The 14,663-nt window shown below is 44.5% G+C and overlaps 1 protein-coding gene across 5 annotated transcripts in view; it reads left to right on the top strand.

Moving 5' to 3' along the window:
* fat3a (FAT atypical cadherin 3a) overlaps window positions 1–14,663 on the top strand; it is a 238,986-nt gene that overhangs the window by 213,546 nt on the left and 10,777 nt on the right. For 3 of the 5 annotated variants that reach the window (XM_080772600.1, XM_080772599.1, XM_080772597.1), the window contains exons 29-33: window positions 4,225–4,378; window positions 7,752–8,039; window positions 10,221–10,443; window positions 11,090–11,330; window positions 14,157–14,270. In XM_080772600.1, the coding sequence (XP_080628726.1) occupies window positions 4,225–4,378; window positions 7,752–8,039; window positions 10,221–10,443; window positions 11,090–11,330; window positions 14,157–14,270 (1,020 nt within the window). The remainder of the gene's footprint in view (window positions 1–4,224; window positions 4,379–7,751; window positions 8,040–10,220; window positions 10,444–11,089; window positions 11,331–14,156; window positions 14,271–14,663) is intronic. The other 2 variants (XM_080772601.1, XM_080772598.1) reach the window with 1 other exon arrangement.

Here is a 14,663-nt window from a genome sequence, read left to right as displayed (position 1 = left end):
AATATACACAACCGTATTCCATGCTTTTTGCGCAGTGTCCCAAACATCATTAAAATAAGATCTGGTTACAAACATCACTGTTGAGGAAAGGTGATGGTAGAGATTAGTTTGGAAGCCCTGGGCCATGTTGTGTGAGTTCTGCGTGCAACTGCAACAACCATGTGGTGTGCATGCGTGCTTCAGGACCACACCCCTATAGCAGTTTTGGATGTTATCAGATGATTCACCGTCATCAGCCCTTATCAGCAGTACTGACTTGACTGTGAATTGAAATTGACTGTCTTGTGGCTGGACTGGGCTAGGAGATTTTGTATTTATTTTTTGGCAGCCAGGCAGGCCAATAAGGAGGCAGGCCACTGTACCCAGGGGGCAATTAAACCACCCTTTTTTTTAGGTAACCTGCATTTGCCATGACCTCAAAGGTTGTCCACCAGAAATAATATCTATAACCCCGTAGGATCACAACCTAGGAATATGTTGCTACGTTGCATAGCACAGTTTAACAATGTCGCTTCGGCGGCAGTCATTTCATTTCACTTCTGTGTTTCCTAGTTGCTTACTAGGCAGTATGGCAGACATATTACCTCCATTGCATGTCTTGATAAGAACATGATTATAGGTTGATAACATTCGAAGCGAGTGACATCCCCAGCTTCATTTCCACAGTGACAAGTAGAACCAAGAGTCCATTTCTCCCCCCTTTCGCCAATTCTCGCTGCCTTGAAGCCTTGCAGCCTCGCAGCTAGATAAACGAGTTTATCTAGTTTCTTTAATCAGGGGTTTTCTTTTGGCTTCAGAAACCTGTGCTGTCCTCTGAGAGATAATTTGTGCTGCAAGCACAAAGCCATGAGCCATCAGAAAACAATAAGTGTGAGGACAGTGTATTGAGCACCAGCAAAGGCAAATAGAAGACCATGCACTTTTCTTATAATTTGAGTCTCAAACTTTTATTTTATTTTCAAGGGCACCAACTTTTGCCATGCAAATGGACCTTTAAGGGTTTTTCATTAAGGAGAAAATCAGCGTTTCTTTGTCCCAGCAGATCTGACATCAGATGGCACCCACATAGGAGATAATTTGTGTACTATTTAGTTTAATGGCGAAGCGTGGGATGGCATGTCTTCCTTTTTGTTTTAATTTTTTCACTCCATTAAATATCTTTGCTGAAAATAGCCAAAAATAGCCGATCAACAAGCAGACATATTTTCTGCTAAGTGCTAATGTCTTTCCCAGGATAGGGATTAGGGATGCTGGGGTTTAAGTGGTTACGTTTCTTTGCTCACATGACATTCAAGGGGGTGGTTAGGTAACACTTCTGTGGTTATGCTTTCACAACCACACAGCTTGTGGCAAGTCTACTTTGGGTGGTTAACTTACGACCTTATGGCTAATAATAAAATCCTCTATGCAGAATAGCAATGGGAATTTGTGTTGAGCTAGGCATTATGTCTGTTCCTGAATGCTGTCGTGGAGCCCCTGTATAGATGGATAGATGTCAAACATGAGACGTAGCTAGATGTAGCCAAAACACCCCGAGGGGATCCACAAACAACGGGAGGTTTGATTACTTCTAACGCGACAAGCGACGGGACCGCGATGGGCCGTCAAAAACATAATCTTTGGTTAGAATTGGAAGCATTGATTTAGATCAAGAGTTATTCACGTTTTAAGATTTTTCATCCCATCCATTAAAATGGAGGGGGACCACTTTGGATGACGTCCCAACTGGAAATGACATCGGATGTTGCCCAATGGACGATCCCAGCCTGTAGAGCGTTGCTCTCTGTTGCTATGGTGCTAATGTTCCGTCTTTTGATTAATCTCCATTCGGGGCGCTGAGCGTAACTATTTGATAGGACGCAGACCTCAGTTTTGGCCGCTCGGAGACGAGTGTTAACTGTTGGTTAACTGTTGGAGCCGTTGTAGGCCAGGTTTCACCTGGCAAAAAGGAAAAAACTAAAAGAAAGCTCAAGCCAGTTATTTTTCCACCACTGTCGGCTGTGCGGGTTTGAGTGTTTCTATGCATGTGCATCACTGAGACTTTGAGTACTTTTCCACTCGTATGTAACTTCATCTGTAACAGGACGAGTGTACTGTTAAAAGGTGATTTCCTCTGAGGGCCGAGGCCTGATAGAGTGTGTGATCAGTGCCAGCTGGCACACATGAACAAGCAAGCTGGCACGAGAACCATCTTCGGGAACTCGCTCCCCTATTACGTAAATCTGTAATTAATCACTAATGAATTGGTGATTAAACCACTAGCCATGCTCAACGCATAACTGTTGCTCTCACTCCTCTTTTTATTTTTTATTTTATTTCCCCCCGCTTTCTGCCGGTGATACCCAGAAGTCAGTCGTCGTGTCTCTGCATCTCAGCGTTTCCCAGACTATGGCCCGGGGCCCACTGGTGTGGCCATGAGAATATTGCAAGTGGGCCCCGAAGTAAATGGCAGAACAAACACTAGGACTTTATCCATGCGATGCGACAGTGCACACACTAGCCAGACACCAACTGGGGACTCCTGAATTACTTCTGTCTGGAGCTCTGCGGCGTTGCAGTCGCCTCCGACTGTAGAGGTCAATCTTTTTTCGAGGGGTCGAAACACAAACATTGTTTTGCTACCGTTTCCAGATGACTTAAGTGTTTGTGTAAAAGAATCACACCTGTGTGAAGTGATGATAAGAGCGCCCCTCACTTCACACAGGTGTGCTTTTTGTCTTTAGAAGTGGTACTGATAGGGGTCACGGTGGCACAGTCGGTAGTGCTGTCGCCTCACAGCTAGAAGGTCATGGGTTCGATTCCCGCTGGGGATGCTGCGGGCGCTGGGGGGCGTGTTCTCTCCTCCGCGTCATCAGTGCCCATACCCTATAGGCGAGGTTGGCAAAAGGGCCTTTCTGTGTGGAGTTTGCATGTTCTCCCCGTGTCCCCTAATATAGATACCCTCACAAAAAAGCATGCATTAATCCTGGTCTCCTACCCCCCCTGGCCAGCCGGGGTGCCTGATTGAGGGGAAATGAACTGGTCAGAATAACGTGTTCCTTCCACGCGCTACATCCAGCCGGAGAAACTCACCTCTGTCAAGTGAAAAGAAGACCGATGTCTTGCGGCACATCTCGTCTGATCCATTTTCCGTGCATTGTTCCCGCTTTGCTCGGCCAGCTGCACACAAACACCTCTGTGTAATAATTGCTTTGGGGTTGTTTTTCCTAGAATGTGTGATGGGTTCTAGAAATTCAATTGGTTGTTTTTTTTTCACCAACCAGACACGGGTAAATGTCATTGCTATGGGAATGCCAAGCCATCGGAGTTAGCAAGAGTTCATGCTGTCGCGGTAACTCCATACCGTAGCAGCCCTGAGACCCTGAGTGCCCCAACCCCCCACCCCCCCCTCTCACACACCACATGTTGCTTATCCTTTGTGAGAGAGCGGCTGAAAAGAGCATCCTGCCGGGACGTGTCACTGACTCCCGTTGTCATTTGTAATGACGTGTACTATAACGCCCGATAAAGGTCACAGGCGTGTGTGTGTGCTTGCTTGCGTAGGTGTGTGCCTGCTGTACAAATGCACTAGAGACATGTAACCTCCCTGCATTTTTTTCCCTGAAGTCTGCGTATATGTGCCATCGCGTGTAGTGTTTGCTCCGTGACAGCTGTTTCCCCTGTACCTGTGTCTGTGTGTGGGGGACTCGGGAGTGTACATGTATGGGTGTGTGTGTGTGGGGGGGGGGGGGGTGTGTGTGCGTGTGTGTGTGTGTTTTATTTATGTGTGCGTGTGTAACACAATGATTTCCCAAAGGTTTGTGTTTAGGCTGGCGGGCTCTTGTCAACCTCATGCCAAGTCTCACTGGCACCGCTAGCAAAGCTTGAACAATATGCATGCATGCACACACACACACACACACACACACACACACACACACACACACACACACACACACACACACACACAATCTCTCTCTCTCACACACTGACTGGCTATGTGTGGTAATCTGTGCGTTTTTGTGCGTGCATGCGTGTATGAGGGTCTTTCTTCTTTATTACCACTGCATCTGTGCCACTAAATTCTTAATTAAGTCGCTTCATCACTCCCTTTATCCCCTCGGATCCTCCCTTCTTCTTCTCTGTTCTTAAATGTTCTTATACTGCCCCTCATCCCTCCAGCCAGCCAGCCACCATCACTCACTCACTCTCACGCTCTCTCTCTCCTCACTTTGTCTCCTATAGGTTTTGCCTGCACTTGCGGCCCCCAGTACACCGGGGGGCGCTGTGAGACGGAGATAACGGCGTGCGTTCCCACACCCTGTCAGAACGGCGGCGTGTGCAAAGCCATCGGCAACGCCTTCCTCTGCAGCTGCCGACGGGGCTTCAAGGGACTCACGTGAGTGTGCACGTCAACTCAGGGTTACTTCAGACAGAGCTTGTGTTTCGGCAAATGGCACACTTATGACTCAACACAACTATTAAAGGCAAGGTAGTGATATTTTTTGCTTAAATAGCTCTATAGAGATAACAGGCAAACATTGATAAAAATTACAATTCTTCTACATTCTCGAATTGTGTGTTCTTGTGAATTGACTTATGCAGATGTTTCACAATAATTTTACGAGTCCATTCAAGAGTTAAAGATCTAATAATTTGGTTACCAACTCTTCATCATTTAGCTGGTGATCCACCTGGAATCAATTCAAGGACCACTGGTTGATAACCACTGCTCTATATTCTGACAGTAATCAGAGTGTTTGTTCAGTAACTGTGCTCTCCCTGTCTCAGTAAACCAGGAAATGTATTTTCAGTTCATGAAACCAATTTGATCCAATCAGGAGAGAGAGAGAGAACTCATATAGGAATCAGGATACAGGATAGACAAGGGGACTTGGAAGTGAAGGAATCAGGATACAGGATAAACAAGGGGACTTGGAAGTGAAGGAATCAGGATACAGGATAAACAAGGGGACTTGGAAGTGAAGGAATCAGGATACAGGATAAACAAGGGGACTTGGAAGTGAAGGAATCAGGATACAGGATAAACAAGGGGACTTGGAAGTGAAGGAATCAGGATACAGGATAAACAAGGGGACTTGGAAGTGATGAAACAAAAACATTGGAACCAAATCACTATGAAAGTGAAGCTGATAAACAAGTACACTCTCCTGATTGGCTGAAATTGGCAACCCACCCGAACAAATGTATTTTCTGTTCATTAAAGATCTGGAGAGACAAGGGAGACCCCTGAACAAACACACACTATGGCAGGGGTGCCCAAATGGTAGATCACAATCTACTCAGTAGATCACAAGTAGATAGATAGATCACAGGTAGACCACATGACATGCCCCTAAAATATATATATATAATTTAAATATAAAAATATATATATATATTTGCATTTTGTTTGCATCTGCCACTTGAATTAAGGTGACATCTTGATTGATTGACAAATAAAAAGGCCTGTCGGCTCAAACCCACAATGCATTTCCCTTTCCAGGTGCGTCTGTCTTATACCGGCGCCGCTATCTTTGGTTAAACAACCGACAATGACCACCTAGCCAGATATTATCCCGCTTATTACATGCAGGCTACCTAATATAAATTAATACATTGATCCAAAACACAACAAAACAAGTATTTGCGCTGGCTGCGTCTGCCCAGCTGCAGGGCTGGAGCACTGTCGGGAAAACAAGGAAGTGCGTTGATCAAATAGAATCAATTTGGTACTGCTAGTCTATTTCTAGCTCAAATATTTGTGTGTGTGTTTGTGTGTGTATTATTAAAAAAAAAAAAAGTCCAATGTATTTGTATTTATTTAAGGTTAACATAACTATAACTAAATGCATTTGAAATTAAATTGCGAGAGTAATATGCAATGTGGCCCTCTGGAGTGAGTGTGGAACTACAGTGGCACTCTGCTCTCCATCATCAAAGTTGCCCAACCCATCTCCCTCTCTCTCTCCCTGTACATTTACAGGCTATGGCCACTTGGTGGCGGCAACGCACTGCTGTTAAATGCCACTGCCTGTTCATCTGCTTCCTCAGGACTCAGGACTGTTTGAACATTAGAGTAGAGCAGTGGTTCTCACAGACCCCCATTAGAACATACATGCCAAGGAGAAGCTGTTTACGGCTCTAGCAGTGATTCTCAATTTTAATCCCCTGTTTGGCCTGAATTAGGCTACGGTCCCCCAACCAAACGGGACCCTAGCGGGTCCATTTGTTTCCATGTGTACACTCTCTGAGTTACAGACCCATAAGGGTCCATTTGGTTCCTAATTATCATTTAGCTGGGCACCCCCTGGAACTCTCTCAAGGACCCCACTTTGAGAATCACTGTCTGGAGTAGAGAACATAACATGGGCCCACCAATCCATTCTTTCCCCTTGTGTGTTCCTTTGTTTGCATCACATTCATAGTCGGCACCATGCAAGCAATTTTTTTTTTTGATGATTAAAAAAAAACATCAAATGTATTTCCAAAGTGAATTGCTGTGTTTTTCCAACCACGGAGTGATGAAGACGTAGATAGAATATTCTGTTCTAAAAAGACATTTTAATGTTGAGTGGGTGGTGTGCGCCGCACGTACGGGCAAAGTTCTCATTTGCAGTTTCATCTTCAATTCTCTTTGTTAGCCTCCACCAATGAGTTGAGACAATAGTTTGTAGTTTTATTGCACTTTTAAGTGTGCACTCAAAATAATTGTTTATGATCCTCCTTTAGTGTAGTTTACATCCTGCCAAAAGTTAAAGGGATTATGATGCGAGACGAACACATTGGATTACTTCAGTCACACAGCATCTGTTGAAGTACTTTCAGAAGGAACTTTTTATTGTATTTCTTTTAGATCTTGGCAGCCAAATAATAACCTTTAGTGACTGCAGAAAGTTTGGTTCTATCCACACACCCGTGCAAAACGTTTCTCCCTGTTCTCTTACCAGCTCAGTGGCCTTGTGGTTAGAGTGTCCGCCCTGAAACTGGCAGGCCAGGGTTTGATCCCCGGCCGGGTCATCCAAATACTGTAAAAATGGGACCCAGTGCCTCCTTGTTTGGCACTCAAGGGTTGGATTGGGGGGGTTAGACATCACAATATCATACAACAACAGCTGTGGGTGTGGCTTCACCCACTAGGCAAACCAGGCATACTTAAAACACTATCAGTGCCGAAAGTGCTTCAAAATAGGAGCTCTGGGTGGCCGGGGTTGTCTCAGCGCTTTTACTCTGAAAGCCATGACCCGGAAACAATCTACTAAAAAAAGTTGACTTTACATTGCTAGCTTACATTGCGATCATTTTAATTTATACAATATATTATCCAAAAAGCGTTCATATTTTGCGGGAGAGACGGATGAGGAGCAGAAATGAAGCGCCAGCATATCGATCCCTGGATTAGGAGATACGAGTCATTCTTTCCGCCGCGCTAACATGTAAGTCAACGGCAAGCTAAGCATACGGCAGCCGAAAGGCGAACGGGCCAAAAAGAAAATAGGAAAAATTCTGAATATTCTTATCTCGCCCCGTATCATTGAGGATGCGCTAGGACGTCCAGCGATGTCTAAGGCTCAGCTCGTTTTTAATCCTTAAGACGCCGAGGGACGTCTTACGTACAGAAACTATTAATGAACTGTCCACATAAAAACGACATTTTAACAAATACTGTAGAAAAATACTTATATAATAATACATGATAATCATGTTTTAGGGTGGAAAAGAATGACCGCACTCCATTTTTAACCTTTAACTCCTCCTCTTCCTCCCTCCAGGTGCGAGGAGGACGTGAACGAGTGCGAGCGAGGCAACCCGGAGGGCGAGTGTGAGAACGGCGGCGCGTGCGTCAACACGCACGGCTCCTTCTACTGCAACTGCACGGCGGCCTTCGTGGGCCAGCGGTGCGGCCTGCGGCCCGTGGTGGTCCCCGACATGCAGGCGGGCCACGCCATGGTGGGCAAGGAGGAGCTCATCGGCATCGCCGTGGTGCTCTTTGTCATCGTCACGCTCATCGTCCTCTTCATCGCCTTCCGCAAGAAGGTCTTCCACAAGAACTACTCCAGGTTAGACTGGTTATATAGAAGGTCTTCCACAAGAACTACTCCAGGTTAGAATGGTTATTATAGAAGGTCTTCCACAAGAACTACTCCAGGTTAGACTGGTTATTATAGAAGGTCTTCCACAAGAACTACTCCAGGTTAGAATGGTTATTATAGAAGGTCTTCCACAAGAACTACTCCAGGTTAGAATGGTTATTATAGAAGGTCTTCCACAAGAACTACTCCAGGTTAGACTGGTTATTATAGAAGGTCTTCCACAAGAACTACTCCAGGTTAGAATGGTTATTATAGAAGGTCTTCCACAAGAACTACTCCAGGTTAGAATGGTTATTATAGAAGGTCTTCCACAAGAACTACTCCAGGTTAGAATGGTTATTATAGAAGGTCTTCCACAAGAACTACTCCAGGTTAGACTGGTTATTATAGAAGGTCTTCCACAAGAACTACTCCAGGTTAGACTGGTTATTATAGAAGGTCTTCCACAAGAACTACTCCAGGTTAGAATGGTTATTATAGAAGGTCTTCCACAAGAACTACTCCAGGTTAGACTGGTTATTATAGAAGGTCTTCCACAAGAACTACTCCAGGTTAGACTGGTTATTATAGAAGGTCTTCCACAAGAACTACTCCAGGTTAGACTGGTTATTATAGAAGGTCTTCCACAAGAACTACTCCAGGTTAGAATGGTTATTATAGAAGGTCTTCCACAAGAACTACTCCAGGTTAGAATGGTTATTATAGAAGGTCTTCCACAAGAACTACTCCAGGTTAGAATGGTTATTATAGAAGGTCTTCCACAAGAACTACTCCAAGTTAGAATGGTTATTATAGAAGGTCTTCCACAAGAACTACTCCAGGTTAGAATGGTTATTATAGAAGGTCTTCCACAAGAACTACTCCAAGTTAGAATGGTTATTATAGAAGGTCTTCCACAAGAACTACTCCAGGTTAGAATGGTTATTATAGAAGGTCTTCCACAAGAACTACTCCAGGTTAGAATGGTTATTATAGAAGGTCTTCCACAAGAACTACTCCAGGTTAGAATGGTTATTATAGAAGGTCTTCCACAAGAACTACTCCAGGTTAGACTGGTTATTATAGAAGGTCTTCCACAAGAACTACTCCAGGTTAGACTGGTTATTATAGAAGGTCTTCCACAAGAACTACTCCAGGTTAGAATGGTTATTATAGAAGGTCTTCCACAAGAACTACTCCAGGTTAGACTGGTTATTATAGAAGGTCTTCCACAAGAACTACTCCAGGTTAGAATGGTTATTAGAGAAGATCTTCCACAAGAACTACTTGGAACGATGCAAGTTGGAAATGCATGCCCCACCTGGTTATTATGTCTGTGTCCCTTTTATGCCCATATATGGAGTTCTTTGTCAGGCATGCCCAAATAGCCTATGCAGATTCCAGAACCTCTTTGTGAGGCCAGCTTTATACTGTATATGGAGATCTGTCCAGATCCCGGGCAGAGGCCTTTTGTGGCGGTTCTGGACAACCGTGGGTCTGACCGACTCGACACCGGGCACTACTCTCCCTGTGGGGGTGAGGATCGTGTGTGTCGAATTTGACACACGTCGGTGGGGCGAACGGTTCTCTAGTTACATTGATTTCAGTTAGTTTCGACATTTATTTTCTTCTAATTCAGTTAGTAACACATTTTCAGCTGGTTTCCAATAGAAATCAAGAGCAAGGACAACACAGCTGTGGGTTTTATACTATGTGAAAGTAACACACTAGCTGTCCACTGGCACTAGCACACCACAAGAAGTCTATAAATGATTAAATACTGTAAATAGATTGGTTTTCTCACTGGCTTCGTTTCCTCTGCTCGAAGATGCATGGCACCGAAAGTGATTTACAAATGAGTGTTCTTGGGTTAACAGATACAGTTAATACAGAGGGCATTCAGTTCATTCAAGTCCAGCTAACTTGATGGCAATGCCACCCAGTCTAGAAAAACTAAAACTAAGGGCATTTTTTATTCTATAATTTCAGTTAATTTTAGTTAATTTTGAAACACACAATTACAGTTTCAGTTAGTTATCGTTTATTTTTTATTTTTTCATAGTTCAGTTAACGAAAATGTTAACGAAAAATTATCCCTAATTTTCTATTTTAGTTTCCGTTATTTAGCTTAGTCTTGGTTATTAACTATGATAATCTGGGTGCCTCCAGGAACAACCTCTCGCTGGTCCAGGACCCGGCCACGGCCGCCCTGCTCAACAAGGCCAACGGCGTTCAGTTCAAGACCCTGCGCTGCACGCCGGGAGACCCCTTGAACCTGTACTCGGAGGCCGGGCTGGGGCCCGGGGCCATGCTGGGGGGCGGGATGATCGTCGGGCCGCCACAGGTCCCGGTGAGACCCATGGCCTACACGCCCTGTTTCCAGGTACTTTGTGTAAGTTTTCTTGTGGAAAAGAGACCATGGTTGTACGGCCTGCAAATAAGATAAGAGAGACCCTACACGGCTGTGCTGTTTGTAAATTAGCTGTGCTGTTTGTGTGTGGAAAGAGCTTCTACACCTTAATCTCCTCACCCTCTTCTTCCCTTTCTTTGTTTTCATGGAAAAATACTACAAAAACGACTTTCACCCCCTTTTTTACTTGTTAACCCATTTAGGCCTGACCTTGAAATTTAAAATAATTCTTCTAAATCCTCCAGTTTTCTGAAATAAATATTTTCACGATTTTTCAAAAATAGCAGACCTACAAGCTCGTAGCGCGCCACTCGGTGGCGCGCTATGAGCTTGTAGATCTGTTATTTTTCAATAGCTAATACACATAGGGCTGTATTTTGCGTGTCTTAAGTACCAGGTCTTATTACCTAACTTGAGTAAACTAAAGACCTGGAGGCGTGATCAATGCCATTTGGCTATTCTGAGTGGCCAAAGAGCATTGATCACGCCTCCAGGTCTTTAGTTTACTCAAGTTAGGTAATAAGACCTGGTACTTAAGACACGCAAAATACAGCCCACCAAAAGGGGTTCCCGCCCAAAATGGGTTAAAACTGTGACGTGACACTAACGATGATTGCTTGTCACCCAGGGAGACGCGCGGTGCTCCACGCTGGAGAAGATGGCGGACGGGCGGGCGGCGGAGCACACAGAGATGAGCACCTTCCACCCGGGCTCGGGGGAGTCGCCACGCATCCTGGAGCGCATCGGGGGGACCACGCTGCGGAGGGGCGTGGTGGTGTGCAGCGTGGCCCCCAACCTGCCCCCGGTGTCGCCCTGCCGCTCCGACTGCGACTCCATACGCAAGAGCCCGGCGTGGGACTGCGACGATGGTGAGCAGCGTGCACGGCATGCAGTGGTCCGTCCGTCCGCGGTGGAGTTTGTTTCGTGTAGTCCAGTGGTCTTTCACATCAAGGCCCAATTGTTATTCTGTATTTGAGCATTTAGACATTTAGGGCTGTATTTTGCGTGTCTTAAGTACCAGGTCTTATTCCCTAACTTGAGTAAACTAAAGACCTGGAGGTGTGTTCAATGCCATTTGGCTATTCTGAGTGGCCAAAGAGCATTGATCACGCCTCCAGGTCTTTAGTTTACTCAAGTTAGGGAATAAGACCTGGTACTTAAGACACGCAAAATACAGCCCTTAGTCTCTCAGAAACTAAACTAAATCATTATTTGTTGTCGTTGGATAAGATTTTGTCCAGAATTCCATGCTGTATTGATGTGGTACCGGTATCAGTTTAATAATTGTATTCTTGAGGGTGTAAAATGAAACCAAATGGACCCGTAAAGGTCCATTTGGGTTTCATTTTACACTCCCCTGGTTGATTCTAAGCGCTCTATTTCCGTCCATGCTAAACCCCTTATCCCTAAACTACTTTTCCTTATTTACTTTTATTTTATTTTATCGGATAGTTAAAATAGCCAATCTACAAGCTCACAACACTGTCGATGTAGATTGGCTATTTTAAATATTCAAACTATGTTTTTCAAAATAGTAAGAAAGGGTAAAGTAGTTTAGGGATAAGGGTTTTAGCATGGACGAAAATAGAGCCCTAAGTGCCTCGTTCACAATCAGTTGAAAACTCCTGCTGTATAGGAATGTTTCTTCATATAGTAGATGCACGTGACTGTGACTGTGTACAGTCTGTCACACAATGCAAACAAGAAGTATAGGCGGGATTTGCCACCTTATTTGTGTTGCTAGTTTAGTGTGTGTGTGTGTGTGTGTGTGTGTGTGTGTGTGTGTGTGTGTGTGTGTGTGTGTGTGTGTGTGCGTGCGCGCGCGCCTGCTTCTCACTCTCCAAATGCCCTTGTATTTGTCTGTCCTTGGGAAGCTGTTTTTGTTGTTGTTGCTTCCTAGCTGTTTCCTTCCTAGCCATTAGTCCTCAGTTGGGAGTCTATTGTTGTAAGCCATCCATATTCATGGTACCACTCAGAGACAATCATTCCCAGTTTATCACGTTCATACTAATTAGACCAAACTGGCTTCCATTTCCTGTGTGTGTGTGTGTGTGTGTGTGTGTGTGTGTGTGTCACACGGGCATGTATGTGTGTTGTTTACAGGTGTGTACAGAATATCTGTAGACCTCGGGCTGTTGTTCTCTACTCCAAAGCCTGCGTGCGTGCGTGTGTGTGTGTGTGTGCGTGTGTGTGTGTGTGTGTGTCACACGGGCATGTATGTGTGTATCATTATTTGTATGCAGGTCTACTTGTGTATTAGCATGTAAGATGTATTTCTGAACATGTATTATTCAAACCCACGTATAAACGCTTTGATGATTACATCTTACATGAAGAAGAAGCTTCTAAGGAACCGGTTGGAATAACGTGTTAAACTCACTACGTCCAATCAGGGAAACTCACTTCGTCCAACCAGGGAAACTCCCTGACCCTGTCAGGTGTAAAGGAATAACGTGTTACTCCCACGTGCTACGTCCAACCAGGGAAACTCCCTGGAGCAACTTGGACACTCATGCATGAAGGAAGCATGAGTTCTAGTCTGTTGCTCTCCCCGGGTTGGCTGAGAGTGTGTAGAGCCCAGGATCACATTAGATAATTGACACAGGGGTGAAAAAAGGGTTACAAAATCGTGGGATAAAAATAATAATAATAATATATATTTTGCCTACTCCTACGACCTGCTAGGCAAACAAAATACAACGTCAAACAATTATTCTTTTGGTTTTGAGCCTTTATTTGATAGTGTACACTGTACAGTAAGTTGACAGGAAATGGGGGGAGAGAGATGGGGAGTGACACGTAGCAAAGGTCGTCGGGATCGGTAGTCGAACCCACAACACACTGTCAGACTGGATTAGCAGCCTGGGTGCTCGGACCGCTAGGCCAATGGCAAATCATTCTGATCCACAAACGTTCCACGTCAGCCAACCCTACAGTACGTCATTAGCTGGTGACATTTCGCTGGATAAATGACCACCGCCCTCTGACTTCTGGTGCAATATCCACTCAGATCAGCATCACAAAAAAACAATCTGGTACTGGGTCGCACGCAACGGCAAGAGTGAATTTCAATTATTTTTGATATTCTACACCATACTGAAAGACAGACGTTTCGGCTATCCAGCCTTCATTGAATAAAAATGTAATTGAAATTCACTCTTGTGATCCAGTGACATTTCACAGGAGGCCATGATGTTGACATTTGAACTACAAAAACGATATTTGTAGCCGTACTATAAATGCATAGTATGCGTAAATTTACAATTACAATTTACACTTTAGGCCAGCATCAGAGTTTTGTACTCTGTGTGGGCAGCAACCGGGAGCCAATGGAGGGAGAGGGGAAGGGGGGAGACATGTGAGAATTTTGGCTGGTTGAAGTCTTTTTATTTCATTTTATTTTGATTATTTTGATTCTTTGATCTAGTGCTCTTTCAATGGCTGAGTAAATCACAAAGAGAATAAAAACATGTCTATAAATTGAGATGTTTTTATTTGTGGTGTTGAGGCTTCTTGTTAAGTTTGTATCACAGCCTGGGGATCTTTTGGGGGAAAGTTGACCCTGATCACGTTTGTGTACTTAAACGCACTCATTCACATCAAGGATGTGTCTTAAGATTCCATTTCTTTAAAAGCATTTCCTCGTTTGTATCCCCAACGTTTTGACCAAGAGTAACCGTTGCTCTCTCTGGCAGGTAAAATGGTGGACATGGGTGAGGAGGTCACCTGTTTCTCTGGGAGCAACAAGGGCAGCAATTCTGAGGTTCAGTCACTGAGCTCCTTCCAGTCCGACTCCTGTGATGACAATGGTAAGATACACTCCGTCCCTTTTATACTGGTTTATGAGCAATTTTTTTCAATGGTCCCATTTCAGCCTAAATAAACTTTGTTGCACGGCCGTGTTAAGCCTCAAAGTCAAATTCCTACTATTTGTTATCGCAGTGAAATGTGTTCTCCGCATTTGACCCATCTCTTAGAGTGGTGAGCCACAGCCAGGCCAATCATTTGTAGTTGATCTTACCCCGCCCAATTCAACCAAACAGGGAGGCACTGGGTCCCATGTTTACAGTCTTTGGTATGACCAGGGCAGACAGTCTAACCACAAGGCCACTGAGCCTGATTCATACCATAGTACGCTGAAAATGCCCCACCTACAGTACAAGCTTTCACATGTTGTGAGCTTGTAGGTCGGATATTGTCAC

The sequence above is a fragment of the Protomyctophum bolini genome (genome assembly GCF_963924005.1).
Source record: "Protomyctophum bolini genome assembly, chromosome: 9".
Classification (NCBI taxonomy): domain Eukaryota; kingdom Metazoa; phylum Chordata; class Actinopteri; order Myctophiformes; family Myctophidae; genus Protomyctophum; species Protomyctophum bolini.
This window is presented reverse-complemented; position numbering and strand designations above follow the sequence as displayed.